Source organism: Plodia interpunctella, chromosome 23 (assembly GCF_027563975.2).
Source record: "Plodia interpunctella isolate USDA-ARS_2022_Savannah chromosome 23, ilPloInte3.2, whole genome shotgun sequence".
In the NCBI taxonomy this organism is placed as follows: domain Eukaryota; kingdom Metazoa; phylum Arthropoda; class Insecta; order Lepidoptera; family Pyralidae; genus Plodia; species Plodia interpunctella.
The window spans coordinates 5,590,984-5,612,284 of NC_071316.1; the positions used below are offsets into that span (position 1 = coordinate 5,590,984).

Consider the following 21,301-nt stretch of genomic DNA (forward strand, 5'->3'; position numbering starts at 1 on the left):
AATTTTTATCATTTTGTCATGACATTATATGCAAATCAATGTCGCTTTGTATCTATTTATTAAAAGCTTTTATTTAGTTTCAGTATCTGTAACGATGTTTGTCTGTAATCAAATCTTAAGTCTGATTTCTCCTACTTCCAGTTGTCCTACAGAGTATAAATTTCCCTCGTGGCTTCAGTTTCCACGACAATGCATTATTATGATGATCATGATCTGATGGTGCACCCTGGATCGGCTCCCAACGAGGGAACTCCTTAACGGTTTACAGCACGCACATAGGCATCATAGGCATTTGTCAGGCGTTAAATGCCACAAGATCTCTGAAGACAATTCTTAAAACTTATGGCAAAAATTAGATCTTAAAACTTGTGTTGTAATAAAAGTTTTATCACATAAAAATTAATAAAATTGTATTAAATTTTAACTCATCACAGTGATACGATGAAGCACTACTTCCACAATAAAAAATTCCATGCTACATGCTTCATGAGATGAGTTAAAATTTAATACATTTTTATTAATTTTTATGTGATAAAACTTTTATTACAACACAAGTTTTAAGATCTATTTTTTGCCATAAGTTTTAAGAATTGTCTTCAGAGATCTTGTACATATATATATATATATATATATATATATATATATGTTGATATTGTCAACTTGTGTGTGAAATAGAGAAGGCAATGGCAAACCACTCCATTAATACTGCCAAGAAATTCGTTGTGTGTGTTTCATTCCACGCAATGACAACGGCCGTGAGAACCAGTTTGTCTATTTATTTTTACTATGGTCTTTCGAGTTTTCATAATAAATCAGTACTTCATTATAATTATGGACGTATGATATGATTAAATGAAATAATTTTTTAATTTAAATTTCCATATTATAGGCAAAAAAACCAATTGAACCATTGTTCAACCACACAATAATTCAATTCGTTTACGGACCATTGGTGCAAATTGGTTCGCACCATTGGTGCAAAGCATATTTTATTTGATCCGAAAAGAAAAAAAGGAATTTTTTCAAAAAAAAAAAAAAGAAATATAAAATCCAAAGTTTGTTCCTCTTTTAAATTTCTTCCCTAGTCATAAGCATGTTCCACTTTAATAACTTAATTTAAAAAAATTAAAACCGTTAGATTTTGTCACTATTCACCCATTTGGCGTGCGAATCAAGGTCTCTGTCATAGTTATTTTTAGATCAATTGTAAAAAAAAACTTGAATGAAATTAAATATGTACTTACCATTGTAATTGCACCATTCATTTACAATTAGCATTTTGTATATTGTGTTTTTGTATCGTATTATCTTCTGTCTAGATGATTGTTGGTTAAAAGGTTATTTATTTAAAACACTTTCTGCGCCCTAGGGCTTCGCTCCCGTGAGAATTTCTGGATAAATAGTGCCCTATGTGTTATTCCAGGTTATATTCTACCCGCGAACCAAATTTCACAACAATCGGTCTGGTAGATTCTGCGTGAAAGGGTAACAAACATACATCTTCACAAACTTTCCATTTATAATATTGGTAGGGTTATTACCTTGACCAAAATTCGCAAAAGCCGATTACATTCCGAGATTAGATTACGTACATATAAAGTTTTATTGTGCACGTATTTTTATAAGGATATACACAACAAGCTACACATATTTTTTACTTTTTGGCAAAATGCTAGACTTATAGTAATAATGCTTTATATACTATTCAATTCTTCTTCTTCATAGTAATTTTTCCCCATGACCAAGGGTCGTTTTCATTACGTGGAGTGAAACACACACAACAACTTTGTATTATGTCGGGGTAGTATGAATAAAATAAATAAATTTACCTATCACAAGCCGGTGGCAAGTTGGACCTATCAGCTCCCACAGCAACCACCAGCACAATTCCAATCAAACCCCACATTTTTGACATTTTTCACTAATTCACAATGGCACTAAACTAATATCACTCAACAATTTAAAAATTAATTAATTTAAATTAAAACTATGTAATTGAAAGTTTTAGTCGAAAATTTGGCTAGTTTTTTTTTTTTTTTTTCACTGTCCTACGTGTTCAGAAATGTGTTTAAGGTCTTCTTATCTTTCCTCCTGAATGGTTGTGTGATCATTTTGGGACGTATGGCTGCGTGGTACGGAACGCAGACGGCACGGTAGGTGCCAGGATGATATCTGAAAAGAAAAAAAAAGTCTGGTGAAAAATAATGACAGATAGCATTATAGTTTGTTGTTTGTTATTTGTAGTCGCAGTCGTTGTATTAGATTTGCCCCGTGACTTCGTTGCGAAGGGAATTTGGGGATAATAAGTACCCTATGTGTCATTCCAGGCTATATATTCCAGTAGATTTTGTGTAAAAGAGTAACAAACATACATACATACATACATATATCCTCACAAACATTCGCTTTTATAATATTAGCGGGAATATTAGGACCAAATAATTAAAATTATATAAGATATTTATATGGTATAAGTTAGTCATGTGCACAAAAATAGATTTAATATATTGGATTCTAATGTGAATAAAAATCTACATTTAAAAAAAAATAAAATTGAACTTATTAAAATTTCCACAGAATATTGAAATGAAAAAACAAATGTTGATAAATGACGGTAATATAACATTTGCCAAAAAATCTATTATGCAGACTCAAGGTCACCCGAAGCCAAAGGCCTTCATGCCTAAACATCTACACGTGACCACGTGACAGCTCACATCATGTAGCTCACTAGGAATTGCCAACCAGTGTCATACGGGAGTCTATTGTTAACACAATGTGTGGTCCAAGCGATAGCTTGAAGAGAATACTCGAAGGATTTCAGAAATTATCAACACACGTAAATCTACCCTAGAATAAAACCACTCCATGTCTTACGAGGCAGAGATGAAAAAAACGGAAACAAAAGCATTATCAAAGAGGGTTGTTTGACGTCACAAATACCCGTCTAATCAAAGGAGAATTTCAAAATTTAAAGGTATATTTTTTCATTGAATTTTAGGGCATCATGATTGCGAATGAAACCGACATTACGCGAAGATACATACAGTATAAAGAAACTGAGCATAGCAGAAGATAGCTTCTTAACTATATTTATGTTTATGATATAAAAAATACGGAACAAAACACTAACAAAAATTAGCACACTGTCAAGGGTGCAAATTACATGTAGATGCGTAGATGTTAATGGTAAACAAACATTGCTTCATTATTTTTATTACTGTATCGTTACATAACAGTGCAAATTTAGATCAGGTCTAGTTAATTGGCAATTATGATATAGGCTGCTGCACTTGTTAAAAAACTGTAGGTCAGATTACAACATTGAATGAACAAGTTGAAAGAGCAACAAATGTAAATGGATAAAAGAAAATTCATGAAATTATCTTCTATCAAGTATTTCAATATACAAAGTTGGTCAAAATTACAGAGGATCGTCCCACATTCACCAAACTATTACAAAGCAGAGACAAATTACGTAGTAACGTAGGAACAAATGTCTGGCTACGTCACTTACATTTGGTTTTGGCAGAAGAGGCATACCCAAAAAGTACTAGCATATAACAGCATCGAAGATACGTTCTACTGACTGAGGATGCCGAAGATTAAGCAAAGTACAGAAAAAAATTGAAAGTGGCGCCTTGGTTCAGCTATCAATTGAATTCTCAGTCAAAAGAGAGAGAAACGAAGCAAGAGCAGATTTTATTCAACTAAACTGCGCAAGGAAGGACTGAAAGTAACCCTTCGCTTATAACTTCAGCCATAAATCCGCACATGTCAACATAGAGGATTGTAATTGCAATGATGGACCATACAACCACCTGCATACAAAGTTATCCTGCACGAACCTTAAAGAGGAAGTAATATCGGCGAATTTGTAATAGCTTTGTGTAGGTTATACGCTGTTGACTGTACGAGGTCTTGTTACATTGTTAGCTCGGAGTACAAAGGTTTTAGGACATAAATTATAGGGTTTATTGCCACGTTGTCAAGTTGATTTAGAACTTTTTAGACGTCAGATCTGTCATCATGATGAGATTTTTGAATAAGTGTTAGTAGCTGCGAGACAATCCGGTTGAAACTGGATACGTACATAATGATGTATGATTATTACCAAAGTCAATGCAAATATGTCTGGGGAATTTCGCAGAAAGGTTATTCTGATACGTGTTAATGAAAACTGTAATATTGCACAAATTATTCGGGCATCAACTGAATTATATGAGCAATTAAGTTGTCTGAAAGAAATAGCTCTTAACGATAAGAATGCCAATTATGCTAATTTACATTTGTTATTTTTAATTTGTCGCTTAATTTATATTGCGTCACTGAAACAGCAAATCCTTTAACCCGTTCTTGGGTGTACAGAATTCTTTGTCTTTGATACTATATAAAAAGAGATCATTCATTCAATTCCATCATTTATCTCAAATTAGAAGTTACACGCAAACGAAAAGAACACGCTCTGTCGCAAGCTAAAAATAAATCACAAATTGGTCTAATAAATCCTGAATACAACACGAATGAGGATGAGGAAGAACGTGACCCAGAGCATGTGTACATACAGTAAACAGCACATCAACCGATGCAAATTCGCTTAAATTCATTCGTATTACCACAGCATTGGGGCGAGGTAACATGACATGCATAATACGAGTAAGTCATCAATGTATTTGCAAACGCAAAATATAATAGGATAATATGCGTCAGAGGGGAAGAAGGGAACCAAATCAGATTGTTTACGCAACCAAATACATAATGTGTCTGAATGTCCACTCCATATCCTCCCGTGGATGTCTAAGGGATAAAAAGCCTTAACCAAAGATAAAACAATAAATCTTCCAAAGGGACGTTGACGACAACAAACCGTAAACCATGACGAATCTTCAAAAAAATATATTTTTAAGCAGACTATGCTTTGAGCTGTCACAGCCGAGAATGTAACACGCATAGATGAAAAATACTTTATTATTGTCTCTGACCAATTTAATGTCTATCAAAACTATAATACAGTCATGTGTATGCAAACTCATGTGAACTTATGAGTTCGAACCTTTTACTTCTAGAAAAGAATAAACCAAAAGGGAACACCTATTCCTGACGCAGATGACCAAAGTGAGAGCATCCGCCGTTTGATTTACAGCTCAATTGAATCAGCTCAGCTGTATCAATTGGAAGATTGGCAGTTACCTTCATATAACCTTGGACTGCTAATTTTGGACTAAGGTAAGATTTGACAGTTCCTCACACTCCTTTCTAAAATCTGATAAAATTTTGATTTGATGCCTCACTGAAAAATCACACAATTATAGATATGTGAAAAAAACATATACAATAATCAAAGTTTTTCAAGATATATCAAAATCAATGCAAAATTTTCGGGCGATATTTGGACTTGTCAAAATGCCCCATACAAATTTTAACTCTTGATGACGTAATAGGCAGGAAATGAACTTTTCTCTGAGCTCTGATATATCATATATCAGAGCTCAAACATTTTGCCTGTATTTATATATACCCAGGTGTATAAATACAGGCGGAAAAGAAGCAATATGGGTTCATGTATATATATTCTATCAAAACATTGCATGGTTTCAACAATTTCGATGCCGTCCGAATTTTGAACCCTGTCCGATTTTCCTGATTTTGTAATAGTCCGATTTTGGATACTTGTAGGGTCGCGGAGATAGAGACAGACCAACTCAAGGAGAAGTTTTTTGAAAAGAATTGAATTTTTGAAAGATTTGCCAGATTTTGCCATGGCCACGCGAGATGAAAATTAAGAAAGAATCTTTTGCCCTGCAGTGGGACACGTCACCTAAAGGTTAAATAATCAAGTTGTTGACTATACGAGTATAAAAATGACTCGCGATACTATTTAACACACCCATTCCGCAATAATAATCAATGCAATCAAAACAATATCATTGGCATCGTAGGAGGAAAACAACTGTTAATAGGTCCATTTACGCACATTGTATATCATGCGACTGATCAAGCATCACGTGACGGCCCCACCTACAGAAACATGGCAAAGGCACGTGGTGTGGATCACATCCAAGGAAAAAGTGATACGGTCACACCCCCGTGTGACGTCACACGATTTTCTGAGCATTCCTTCTGGCAAGCCAAATGGAAGATGGTGTGGCGTGACGGCATGACAGATAGATTATAATAATTACGAACATACATATCTATTATTTATTGAGATTATTAGAAATTAATAAGTTGAAAGAATTAGGTTAGAACCGAGCACATGGCAGGAATTTGAAAAGAATAGTAAAATATTTTGTGAGATTGAATGGGAAGTCAGTAATCTGGATGAGATCGATGAAAAAGAAGCTATGAAACTTGTAAAGCGCAGTGTTAATAGAAATGGTATTGACTACAGTAAAAGAGAGAAAATTGTAAAAACAATGACAGCTTAAATAATTATGGACAAAATGGCTAATAACTATGTTCTTTCGGTTACAAGAAAAAATATATAATAAAACCTCAATATGAATATTTTAATCGGACGTTGAACCCAGACAGATAAATAGTTTGTTACGCTATCTTATTCTTTGTGTATTTTTTAGTATCTATTTTAAAGGATAAGTCTAAAACCTTATAGGTATAATTATTGAGTTTAATCTTCATTTCTACAAACGAAATTATGATATCATAACTTTATCATATAAAGTTCTTTATATTTCCTTTACTGTACCATAATTTTATGCTGAAATCTAATTAATCAGACGTCAATGGCGGTCCAGTTTAGGTTACATAAGCAGCAACAGAAATAAATTGTGAATCACGACCAATCAACTCATGATCTCTTATGCAATTATAATGTCACAAGAAAAATCAAGAGCAGAGTCTAATAATATACCAGGTGGTGCCACCAAGTAAGCACATGTCAATAATGACTAAACAATATTGAATGAAACAATAAACGTGGGCGTGGTTTTGGCTTTAAATTTAATGTAGTAGCGGGTACCCAGAACCCAGGCCCAGAAATAAATTCTTTTGGCAACAATACACTTTGCTTGTGGCTTGTACTTTATGGAATATTCCGCGATGTGTGTTGCGAATCAGTTTTCTACCTATACCTGTAACTCAGCCAATGCTTCTGAGTTTATAACACGATTTTAAGCAACAGTGAAGTTAGTCGTATATTGATAGGTAATATTAACAAAATAACTAGATAAACTATAATATAAACTAAATTCTGAAACACACGAAATTTGGAATAGACCACTATACTACTTGCTACATCTAACTTTACTTATGTACTTTGTGAAATGGAGCAGGCAATGGCAAACCATTAATATTGCCAAGAATGTAGTTGCTAGTTTTACATTCCGTATAAATGCCACTAACCTCAGCCATGAAGAATACGATTATAAAACAAGAATAGATCATAGTTTTCTGAATGAAATCTGGTGTAATATCAAATAGTGAAGGTCGCATACAATTAGACATGGCCTATCAGCGCAATTGCTATACTTTCACTGATCGAGGTTATCAAATTCGCAATAGGTTGGTCAGATCCACATACTATGATGTATATTTGCAAAGTTATGCGTGTGATTATTTTTTGTCACTGCACAAGTTTAAAAAATATATACTCAGCACACGGAATGGAAAAAATTTCAAAATAAATAATTAGTGAAAATAAAAAATTCTACTTCCCAAATTATGTCCGATCACCATCACTCAATTTGTACAGACCAAAATTTTCTTGCAATATTTTGACATCGAAGCGGACCTTGGGCTCCGACGTTCAATGGCTGTGAAGAAACCGGTAAAACGCTCAGATGAGAGAGAGATTTTGACATCGATTCCTTTGGATCACAACTCAGTTTCAACCGTTCCAGCTCATTTTGTGCAGTGTAAAAAAATACCCTGTACCTATTTAGTTAAAGGTTTGATTATTATTACATCAGGGCATGGATTTAGTAAGTACTAATTCCAACCTTGCTAAACCTACAAAATACCTGAGTTCTTTAAGTATGGTTCTTGTATTCTTATTGAGTGTGTTAGTAATAGTTTAGGTTATTACTAACACTGGTGTCAGTTTTTATTCAAATCTTCCACAAGCAATGAACTTTTACGACTAACGCCATTAAACGACAAGATTTAAATGTGATACAACTAATGATATATTAAAATTAAATAATAGATCTTATTAACCCCTTGATATGGCATATAATGAAGATAGTGAAGCTGAAATGGCGGCAACGAATGACATCATTTTTAATTTGACAGCGTTTTTATGTAGTTGCTATTAATTGCGTGGTAATATGACACTCGAAAAGCATATATGACTTTAATCAGAGAGTAAATTCAGTGAACGTTGATGACTTTGTTTTCGTTTCTTGTCAATTTAATTATATATTCAGTTTCATTCATTGCATCCAATTACAATGCATAATAAATCAGTTCAAAGTATTTTAATTAAAGTATGTTCTGACGTCTATCTAGAGGTCTAAATAGACGTCAAAACATACTTTAATTAAAATAGTATATCTATCTGTTTATAATATAATATATAATATAATATAAATATATTAGGACAAATCACACAGATTGAGCTAGCCCCAAAGTAAGTTCGAGACTTGTGTTATGGGATACTAACTCAATGATACTATATTTTACATAGATACATAAACATCCAAGACCCAGGCCAATCAGAAAAAGATCATTTTCCATCATGACCCGACCGGGGATTGAACCCGGGACCTCTCGGTTCAGTGGCAAGAGCTTTACCACTGCGCCACCGAGGACGTCAAACGACCGAGGACGTTTCTCTCTGATATTTTCAGTTATATTCGAGGTTGTTACGCCGAGAAGCTCGAGGTCAGAGTAAAAAATAATCGTTAAAAGGATAGTTCGGCCGTGCCGCTTTTTCCAGATTTATGAAGGAAAGCCATTTCATTTCGGCTGCCATAGCTACGTATCCCTTAGTCGCCACGTAAGGGAGGATATTCAGTGGTCCTATTCCACAAACCACAAATTAATTGATAGATCAAGCAAGAATTTCGCAGTTATTGTTTTAGGTAATGGAATGTATACTAAATGACAGACAAAAATGCTTTGTCAAAAGTCAATGAACCTGAACATAATAACGACATGCTAATAGTACAATACCCTGTTAGCAATGTAGTTGTATTTAAGACTATGGCTAAATTAAAACACAAATAGATACAAGTAAAACCTAAACAGCAATCGCTTATACAAAAAAGTTACGTTGATAGAGATTTTCTTGTCGAATTGGAATGGCTATGCTACGCTGATCGTTCGTCGTTGAATTACGAGTCTTAATTATACATAAGTATAGATAATTTTGAAAATAAAATTGCAACGAGACAACAACATTGAGTTTTTCAAAAAGGCTGTTCTTCAAAAATTTTTATTCAGGGCTGACAACTCGCGATTGGCATCACTGGTGTTGCAGTCGTCCAACGGCTGCGGTGACCACTTTCCATCAGGTGAGCCGTATGCATGTATGCTAGCTCAACAGTATAAAATATGAAGATACCGTACCCTAAGAAACTGATGATGATGTCCGACCGATTTCCGTCGCGACAACTTCAACGATTTTGAATTCGCTGGCATAATGTTGCAAGTTGCAGTTAGAACGGTCGACTCGACGAAGAAGAAGAAGATGTGGCTTATGTAGCCAATCTTGTTGGTGAACGTTCTCAACTCTAAGAATCTAAAACAGTGACAAACATAGCCATACTTCATAACATCCCACAATGTACAAACGTAGGAGTCGGTAACAAGAAAATTAGATCAAATTAGAGTCATTTGCGATTCGTCTGTCACTGAACACTATGGTGAATAAACAGGAGACGATACCGGAAAAGTTACTGCTAAACTATTTTAGCTATATTTGAAAAATAAATAGGTAAGCGATTTATAAAATATCAGCTCAGTTCAGTTTAGGAACCTGAAATGAATCGCGTTAGCATTGAAAATCAACTTGATGGTACGAATTTGCGATGCAGTTTAGTTTAGGTCCTAAACTAGATCGCATTAATAGATATGATAGCTGGATCGTAATTGAATCGCATTGTTTCTGCTATTTCTTTAGCATTCCGTTATCGTGTAAAGAATTTAATATATTTAATGATGTCGTTGTCAAAACAACAAGTTAAAAAAAATCTTACCCAAAAGGAAAAAAATGCGCGATTGGGATCCTGACAACACTATATACAGACAGGACAATACTATAAAGACAAAGAAAAAAACCAGCGGTCGAACAATGATCTAGACTAATCTGATGACGAGGTTTTAACAGATGACTATCACGCTGTCAAGCACAGTCAGATGATAGATAGATAAAATCTTTGTTTGTAGCCACAACACAAAATATACAACACATACAGGTTCTTCATATTAATAACACACACAATGCAAAAAGAGTGTGTTGCAGCAATACATAAAGGACACAACTCAGCGGTACTATTACCCGGGGGCGCAATACACTGATTTTCAGTTGTCACCTTAACCTGTGCGGTGCGATGATAAAGCTTAAAATTTCCTAACAATAGTCACACATTTTTAGATCATTTACCAAGACCTGCTCGTTTTCCAACCTATTTAATAAAAAATCAAGCAGTAAGATCGAAATTACTTCCCCATTCATCGGCCTCCATTTCCCGTGTATGTTTGTTTGGATCTTAAAATTTTCCTCTCTGCAAGTTTGTTGACAATACCAACTGACACATCAAAAAGACTAATATTCCGCGTCCGGTTCCAATCGCGATCTAACTAGATATACAGCTCTACGCGTAACAGGACGCTTAAGATCAAGGCGAAGCCTTCCTTCTGGGCTAAATATAGATTGTTGCTATTAAGTATTCAATTACTTGACTTCTGTTTATTTGTTACATAATAGTTATATTTTCAACTAGAATCATCGTAATGTTCGTAAAATCGTCTGTGGGTTAAAATGCTAATATTTCTTAAAATTATATGGAAGATTTTCAGTAACATGTGCAACAAACACAAAAAAAAAATACAAGAATTTAAAACACACATTCGTGTCCACGGAGTATATACTTACTGTTCGTCTCTCGACATTTTTTTTTAAAGAAAGTATCTGAAAACTGAAACTGTTGATGGAGGCCTACACCAATATGGTAGAGGAAGATAAAGAAGAACCTGAAAACTAATAGAATGGGCATTTAAGGACGAAGCCACATAGCAGAATGACATAATAGTCACATGATATCTTTATATATTATAACACCACAAGCTTGTAGAGACCATAAATATTATTAACTCAACTGACTGTACTACTCGAATATACAATTACTGGCAGAAACAATTTTTATATTAATAAAACAAAATCGATCAAAGACCTAAGAAAATAAGTAATTCAAACAAATATGCAATTTTTACGTGAAACGAAATAAAATCCTATGGTACGATGTAATAATCATAACAAAAATATCGGATATATTAAGCGACGTCGCAAATGGAAGATTTGAAAATGGAAACCGGCTCACGTTCATATTCATTGGAAATTTTAAACTTCGAACTCGTCTGATAACGTAGCCGTCACGTTCAGCGAAGGTCACACGTGCTCGTCACGGTGAGGAAGCATTGTAGTTCGTTCCGTTATACGTAAAAATGCGATTGCAAAAATATTACAATATTCCATGTTATTTTTTAATGTTTGTAGTGATTTTATCCTCATAATAAGTTTTAGTTAGTTTCAACGTGCTTGAATCTTGGGAATTTGGTGGAAGTTAATTTACAAGAGGTGGTTCCAATTTACTATTACCAAATTAGCTAAGAAATGAGAATTGTTATCTAAACTGAAACTTAGCCAAACAATCTCTCATGTGACAATAGTTACATCTAATAAATCGTCTCTTAAATTAAGAAAATAATCACAAGTCAAATCTCTAGATCGACCAAAACAACCTGACGTCATTCAAATTGGATATTTAAATCAGGATTTTTCCAGACAGGAATGAATTTAGAGTTAGCGTTAGACTTCAAATCAGATAGGATATTGGACAAAATATAAATACCTGGTAAATGTACAAAAGATGGGCTTTATGCTAAAACGAATTATCATTGGAACATATGAAGAATGCTGTGTAACTATAAACTGCGAGAATAAATATAAACTCCTTACACAAACACATATATATAAATCCTACACATGCAAAAGTTTATTTATTTATTCCTTGCTCTCATGTACAGATTCACATTGTTTGTCACTATAATGTTTGTTAGTAGATGTTAGTACATGGACCCGGATTGCGTGTTGCAAGTTTATCAACACAGCGGATTAGTTAATATTAGTAAAATCAATCAAAATGTTGGATGTAAATCAATACTAAATGTGGAAGTTGACCATGTGTTGACAGGGCCAGTTTTGATGCTACAGATGAAATTTAAGAAAAAACATCCGAAACTGAATTTCTTTAGCTTACACGAACAGACGAACCAAAAAAAGTTGGATGGTCTGAAAATTAAAACGTTACATGTGTAGGAAGATATTATTTACTAGAAATTGTCCAGGGGTTCGCTCACGTGGGAATTTTGAGATACAATATAGCATTATCTTGGATAATGTACCTTTCTAATGGTGCAAGAATTTTTGAAATCGCTTCGGTAGATTCGGAGATTACCCGCCTCAAACATACAAAATTCACAAACGCTTACCTCTTTGTAATAATAGTATAGATTGGAATGCCATCGCTAGACCAATATTAAGGAAATCAAGATATCGAGCACACAAGGGAGTGGGTTAAAGGTAAAGATGAAGACGAATTTTGTAAAGATCGTAAATACAATAATACAAAAAATACAACATTAAGTAATTAATTAGTACAAAGTAATTTTAACCAAAAAAAAAAAGGTCGTGTTAACAATGCTTTTAACAGTTCACTTATCATTATGCCAGTCAAAACAATAACTGATATTGATAAAGATAAGCCAGTTTCATTATCACTACATGAAGTGAGAAAATTCCGCCGGCAATCTGTCATAGTTACGTCTCATGTTGATAAACATAACATAATTAATTATATAATTATAGCATACGATACGGACGCTTTACATAATTCATTCGCCAAAATATTCCGAATTTGTTTTAATGTTATCTACATCTAGACTTGGTCGATTTAGACAAAGGAACTATAAAAGAACTAGTGGAAAAAAAATGAAATTTCAAGTTCTGTACAAAGCACAGTGTGGATAGTGGAATATTGTCCAATGACTGAGAGAAAGAATTTAATTTTTTTTTTAATTCTTTAAATTCTTTCTCTCAGTCATTGGACAATATTCCACTATCCACACTGTGCTTTGTACAGAACTTGACGACTGAATGGTGGAATGGAAAAAGAATTTATAGTATTAAAGAGAATATGAACGATAAACGTTGAACTTATATAAATATTTTATTGCTTTGTATTATTTTAAATTAATGTATAATTTATTAATAATATTTGCGCGGCTGCGTGAAGGCTGGTTACAATTGACTTAAGATCTATGTAAATCTTGTAAATAAATGATTCTTTCCTATACATTTAAAAGGACTACAATTAATTTCCAGAGTTTAATAATTTTTTGTCGGTGTAGGTACTGTGCTATAATTTTGGGCCCTAGATCACACTATCTGTTAGTTAAAACCACATGAACATCCCGAGCAGTAGTTTTTGAATTTAATGCGAACAAACAGACAGACGCGGCAGAAGCATTTGTTTTATAATATGTAAAGGATGAGTATAGTTTATTTAGACAAGAAGTGAAACTATAAACATATTTGTTCATAACAATTAAATTTCTCTTTAATAGTTTTGACTCCTTGCCAAAAATTGTTCGGCCACGCGGACGAAGTCGCAGGGATCAGCTAGTCTAGAATATGCCAGGAGTCCAAGCATCGAAGTCTGTCCACAATTGGAACATCCTGCTCTGATTGCCATTGTCCAAATGTTTGCGATTTATCTTCACGTCACATTTAGTCTAGAATTTTTCCGTCATTTATATTGTAGGCTTATAATATATAATATAAACAAATAGAGAAGGATGGATTGAAAAGAATTAGCGAATTGGAGTTAACACATGTTGTAATTGCAAAATTAATTATACAGACGAATCTAACAATACCTAATACGTAGGTACAGAAGATGTTTATCAGACTGAAGCAGTATACTTTCTATAGTTTAGCTGAACTAATATGACTCTTCTTCCGGTGTTCCAGATCTTCGATTTTTATACCTCAACAGAAAATGCTCATCAGACTGAACAACTTTTGTTAAGGCGTCATTTCTATAGTTCCTATAGTTTAGCTATACCATTATAGGTCTACATCAGGTGTTCCAGTTTTCAAAATAATATATACCTTATATGTTGCCAAGGCTTAGTAGCTATATAACAAAAAAAGTTTTATTCAAATCCGTCCAGTAGTACCGAAGATTAGCGTGTACAAACAGACAGACATACAAACAGACAGATTTGTTTTTTCGAATTCTTACTCTGTTGCTGTGACTCTATCGCCTACTTTTTTTATTTTTATGTAAATGTATTCAATGTACAGGCATTTTTTTTGCTACTGTTTTATTATGTGCATTGATATCGTTACGTTTGACATTAGAACACTTTTGTATTTTCACTTCTGATGTTATTTTCAACATCTATTCTTCTTCATAGGCGTATGAGGAAAGTTTCTGTATATTTTTCTTTCCTTTTGACGTCCTCGGTGGCGCAGTGGTAAAGCTCTTGCCACTGAACCGAGAGGTCCCGGGTTAAATCCCCGGTCGGGTCATGATGGAAAATGATCTTTTTCTGATTGGCCTGGGTCTTGGATGTTTATGTATCTATGTAAAATATAGTATCATTGAGTTAGTATCCCATAACACAAGTCTCGAACTTAATTTGGGGCTAGCTCAATCTGTGTGATTCGTCCTAATATATTATTTTGTCCTAATATATTATATTATTCTTTCAACGTAATCGTCGAAAGAAACATAGACAGCATTTTTTCTGTCATTATTAATAGAGTGTGCCTTTGCATTTTGCATTCTCCATTTCACACACAAGTTAATATTAAACCATGTTTTCCTTCACCGGAAGTAGGGTACTGAATGAAAAATACTATACATGAGTAGATTCTAGCCACTGATCGTTTCTTTAGTTCTTCTTTATTGGTGATTTGGTAATAGGTGAGACACAAATTCAAAATTCTTTATTCAATTTAGGATGATATACATCATTTATTGACGTCAAAAAATTACTTAAACTAAGCCTACTGCCGGCTTCCAAAGCGCAGGTGAAGAAGAAGCGGCGCAACAAACTTCACCGCAGCCTTTTTCAACAACTTTCTCAAAAATAATAATGTCTATAACGGTAGACGTCAATCAATTATTGATAAAGAATTTATTATTAACTAGATTACTCACGATGTTTTCCTTCACCGGAAAATTTTGCATAATGCAATAACAAAATGTCAATATATTAAAAACATATTTCATTTCCATAAAACATTGTGCTTATCGAAGATTTTTAAGCACGATTTAGTTTTTAACGTCATTTAATATCATTTTTTTTTAAAAGATTGTACCTATTATCTACAATGCGTTGATAATATTTAACATCATAAATTGACGTTAATTATTATCAACGTATTACACCATTAATAATTATCTAACTTGTACATGAAAATATTAAAAAAGTTCAAAAACATTAAGTATATTGCCAAATTTTTGTTGATAAGGAAATAGTTACCTTATTAATAATGCCATAAGAACTTGCCCGAAACCAGTCTTGGAATAACAGTAGTAGACGTTTAAAATTAAAAATCTTCAAATAAAAAAATATATGTAAGCCATTACATATAATAAAACAGGAAAAAAAACGTGTTTCCGTACATTGAAGATATTTAAATAAAAGAAATTGAGATCAGTCATAGAATAAGAATTAAAAAAAAGTCTGTTTGTTTGCACACGCTAATCTCTGGATCTACTGGACGGATTTGAATGAAACTTTTTTGTTGTATACCTATAAAGCCTGGTAACATATAGGGTGTAATTTATTTTGGAAACTGGAATAGTTCTAGCAGAACCTATAAAGACCAGCTAAACTGTGGGAAATATAGAAAAGTCACCTTAACAAAAATTGTTCGCCCTGATGAGCATTTTGATGACTTTTGAAGATATGGAACACCTGATGATGAACTCCAACAGACCCGCTACACTATAATAGATATGACAAAAGCGCCTTAACAAAAGTTGGTCAGCCTAATGAGCATTTTCTGTAGACTTTTAAAAATCGAAGATATGGAACACCTGATGATGAACTCCAACATACTCGCTGCACTATACCTAACAGATATAACAAAAGCATCTCAACAAAAGTTGATCAACCTAATGAGCATTTTTATCATAGATATTTTATAAAAATACGTGGACCAATTTTTATAAATATCTAATTTTACGTGGGACCAATTTTAACCATGATTCACAAACATCTCGAGACTCTCAAAAATCTATTTTATTCCCCATGTCTTCTTTGCCGCGAGCAACAGCTCTTCTATTATATATGAAATTGACGTCTTGGTAAAAGTTAACCAATCTGATAAGCATTTTCTGTTAAGTGAAGTCTTAGCAGAAATTGTTCAACCTGAGGAGCAGTAACGGTTGGCGTATTAAAATAGAAGAATTCTAACATTCCTGAAACAGAAGTTCTGTAATGAAGTTAATCTTATATTTACCCTATACTATTGTAAAATAAGCTGGGAGTACCTCCACGTGGTGAAGGCGGAAACAGTTTGGGCTAAGTTTCGATGACGACGGAAGGTATTCGTACTTGTCTGAACTGAATCGCCTGGCTAAAACTCCCATTTATGTATAGAATATGCCTTCGGGCTTATGTTATTTTCTCTCTAATAATTTACATTGACTTGTAAAACATATACGTGATTTGTGATCTTCAAGTGTCTGAAAGTAACATACTCGATCTCCATAATCTAACATAATAGATACTATGTTAGATTATGGAGATCGAGTATGTCATGCACATTCAAATGGTCAAACCGGTAGCGGCGTCGTGGATCGGGTCGGGAGGTTCCCTCTATTGTTGTTGAGCTTCGCGATGGCTGACTCACGCGTCAACTCGTGAACGGGTGCTGCCGGGGGAACTGGTCAGCTCGATCTTTTATTAAAAGTTTTTTTTTTGTTTGGTTAATTATACATATATATATATATAAGTATATATATTTTCCTTTCATCAGCACTTGATCACAATCAATATGTTTCAGTATACCTTTTGACCATGTACTTTATTATGTACTTACATGTTATATTACTGATAAAAAAATATACATAAATTTATATTTAAAAAATGGTAAGCCCTTCTGGCATAATAGGGACCAACACTGTTTGAATGAGTTTCTTTCGGCATTTCTTCTCAGCAGTGGTCGTTCCGAAATGCTAGTAGTTTGTAGCTTTGGTAAACATCATTTAATTTAGATTATGACGTGAAAAAGTGCCTGTGAAGGCCTAATTTCTGAATAAATGATTTGATTTTGATTTTGATTTTTGATTTTGATTCCTTACCAAAAATGGTTCGGCTACGCGAACGAAGCCGCGGGTATCAGCTAGTCCATAGATATACAATTTAAACATGGAATGTCAGTGATTACAGTCAATCAGCAAACAATTGTGGTCCTGGCTTTTCTTCGTATATTAGTCCACACACTAAAACATGATGTATTGTATTATGGAGATGAGACTGGCGAGATACAAATAAAACAGATTGTGATGTGCGATGACAATTGAGTAAAAGGCCAGCTGTTGCAGAATAATGTTTAAGAAATTTCTATTTAATTAAACAGTTTATGTACATGGTGAAGTACAGAAAGGGCTGGCTGCTGGCTGGCTTACAACAACCTTGTCCTTTGCTCAATCGGCAGTATTTATAGTAAATTAATTAATTAAGCTTATAATACTGTTTGCGCCACTTCTTCACTTGCGATTTTAAAGTAGGCGGTAGACTTTTAAGTAAATTTAAAGTTAATAAGTGAAATATATCATCCCAAGTTTAATAAAGAATTTTGATTTTGAACATACGCGGTGGAAGCAACTGGTGAATTCGATGTAGGCATTTCCTTTGAGATCGGCATGTTACCTATACAAAATGTTGTACAAGTGAAACTATCATTGCTCAACGATTACGCAACTATTCGAATAAAATAAAAATGGAATAAAACATGGAGAATACACGAGATCAAATGAAGTTCAAGGACCAGACGATAGTAAAACTGGCAGTAAAACAATAAAACTAAACTAATTAGAAATAGTAAGAGAAACCTATCAAACGAAAACGAAACTATATTAACGTTCATTTCATTCAATGTCATTCGTTATGAAAACAATAAAATATGTGGCTCTTTCTCTCATCCTCGCGTGTGGTTACATTGGGATCTGTGACGCTCTGAAGCCCAGGTTTCCCGTAATAAATCAACTATAAAATTTTGTAATAAATATATCACTCAGATTGATATAGCCCCAAAGCAAGTTCGAAACTTGTGTTATGGGATACTATTTCAACGATACTATATTTCATAACATATGCACATATGTAGATGAACATCCAAGAACCAGGTCAATCTGAAAAATATCATTTTCCATGTTAACCTGACCTGGGATCGAACCCGGGACCTCCAGTGTAGCAGTCCGGCATGAAGAAGATGAGATTCTTATACAACCGGCTGCCTGCCTGACGTCAACCCTCTGCGGGTAACAAAACATGAGACTAAAGCAATGTTAACATTGCTTTTTAATTGAAAATGCAAAGCAACATACCTTTTAGATGTAGCTACTTATGTGAAAGATGTCAAACGTAAAACAGTTAAGTTCCATGTTTATTTTGTCGAGTTTCTTCGTCTGGGGAATTTCTGAAAATCTTATTGAGCAGAAAATTCAGAAAGGTAATAAAAAATATTTTATATTATGTATTTGTTTCAATCGGACAGTTCAGTAAATACTTTTTTATACCATATAATCAATATCATTATTCCCCGCTGTCTGTTCGTATGTATGCTTATCTTTAAAATCACGCAACGGATTCAGATGCGGGTTTTTTTAAAAGTGTGATTCCTGAGAAAGTTTTAAATGTATAATTTTTATGGTTCTACTCGAGCAAAGCCGGGACGGGCCGCTAGTTACATATATTGCTTTACAACTTGAACAAATTGTTTGAAATTTGCATTATCACCCAGAACTTGTCTTCTTTTGACTTTTGAGTTCACAACATTTGGAATTAGGCAAAACTATCGTATTAATACACGTCAGTTTTTTTTTAAAGTACGTCATTGTATATTGCAGACTCATGTAATAAGGTGCTAAACACTAAAGGATATACAATGGATTTATTGGTGTTAATATTAAAGCTACATAATCATGAGGAAAATATTGTGAGGAAACCTGCACTCTGGTTGATTATCGACTTGTGTGTGAAATGGAGAAGGCAACGGCAAACCACTCCATTAATAGTGTCAAGAAAGTAGTTATGTGTGTTTAATTCCACGTAATGACCACGACCATCAGCCATGGGGAATACGACGTTGAAGAACCGTTGTAATAATAAGTAAAATAAGAACACCTAGGTGTTCTTCTATTATTACAACAGTTGAGAAGAAAGATGCTTGTACATAACTGTATATATATATATATATATATATAGCACATCAAGTTACCCTACATGAATCTCTATGGCGCGGTAATAGCGGCGATAGTTGCAATGAATATGGGTAAGTTGATGATACTAAGAGGCTTGTACTAAAACTATTATGTGAATACTGTATTACCTATTTTAAATACTTTTAGGAAAGATTTTAGTCGAAAGGTTGTGCAGTAACAAGCAACAGGTCACACGACCTCTACGTGTTGCCATGCCAACTCTTCATGCCTTTATAAGATGAGTTATTTGATCAGAGAATAAGTTTGAATGTATGTTGAATATTTATCACAATACATAGTCAACTACATGGCTAGTTACACTGCATGGACCACTATGTATTTGTATCAAAATTAAGAAGAATATAGTGACGAATTTACAATTATTTCGGATCGTTTTGTGTTGCTGTCGACCGTACATTGCACGATGTTAGCTTTTTCAGTGACGCAAGTAAGAGCAACAAGAATTGTTGTTTTAACTATACATCAAAATTGTCCGCGTGATTGGTCTTTTCATGACGGGACAAATTGGTACAGTTGAAGTTGTCGTCGATTACTGAATATATAGTGAATGGTATGACGAACAATGTACAGAAAACATGACGGAATTTAAAAAACGCGAACAATACGTAGCATAACAATTATGAATCGAATAACCTTTGACACACAGCATGGACATTTTGAAACATTTGCTATCATAGAGGTCATATTGAAAATATTAACAGTATTATTTCTTCAAGGGTAACAGAAGGAATGGGTGCCAAACTTTATTTCTGGATGCAGACGGCGAAAAATCATGATCACGACGAAATGTGATACGGAATCCACCACTCGTTAGTAACTTACCGTGAAATCTGATCGACTAATCACAACACAACACAGGCACACACAGGTGCAATTTCCTGACGATAAAAGTCACTAAAGAGGCAACGACGCGTCTGCTCTGGTCGACAGCCGTCTGACAACTGAATGGATGGCGGCCGAGAAGCAACCTCGAAGTGCGCACACTAATGCAGGTGTTTTCAGTGACGTAGACTCACGGCTTATTTTGTTTCTATGCGATATTCTTCATATACGTGATTTGACGTTGATGCGAAAAAAACCGAGTCCATTTTAGAATCTATTACAGCTTCGTTGGGATGTTTACGTGGAGAACTAGGAATTATTTAATTTGATGAGTTATTTTTATGTTGTATGGTATCGGCCGCCAAGAATTTCCGCTATTAATATTTTTAACTGTTTGAACGTGACAATAGTATATTATTTTGATTTTATTGTCTTGACCTTGCTTTTTGTATGATCATACATTCGGAACCCGTATATGAAATAGACATTGCAATGCAAAATATTGAGTTTTTCTAAAATCTAAATAAATGCTGAAACATTTCAATACTGATAAGATTTGATATCAGTTGTTATGAATATTAACAATGATTTTAAAATAAATTGAAATTAGTGAGGCTTTAGAACATACCAGACTTGGCCATAAACAAAATTGAGAAAAAAAAAGCAAATTAATTTAATGATGAAATACTAGACCCATATTCGAAAGAGAAACGTGAGCAATGGCTAGCACATTCTATTATTGGATAACCTTGGTATTCGCTATCGTACGA

General features: G+C 33.9%; 1 protein-coding gene across 5 annotated transcripts in view; it reads right to left on the bottom strand.

Moving 5' to 3' along the window:
* The window catches only part of Treh (Trehalase), a 49,011-nt gene extending 28,339 nt beyond the window's left edge, over positions 1-20,672 (bottom strand). For all 5 annotated transcript variants that reach the window (XM_053763308.1, XM_053763307.1, XM_053763310.1 and 2 more), the window contains exons 1-2: positions 20,532-20,672; positions 1,830-2,172 (exon numbers count right to left, since the gene is read on the bottom strand). In XM_053763308.1, coding sequence (XP_053619283.1) covers positions 1,830-1,915 — 86 coding nt within the window. In that variant the 5' untranslated portion in view covers positions 1,916-2,172; positions 20,532-20,672. The remainder of the gene's footprint in view (positions 1-1,829; positions 2,173-20,531) is intronic.
* Between the last annotated feature and the right edge of the window lie 629 nt (positions 20,673-21,301).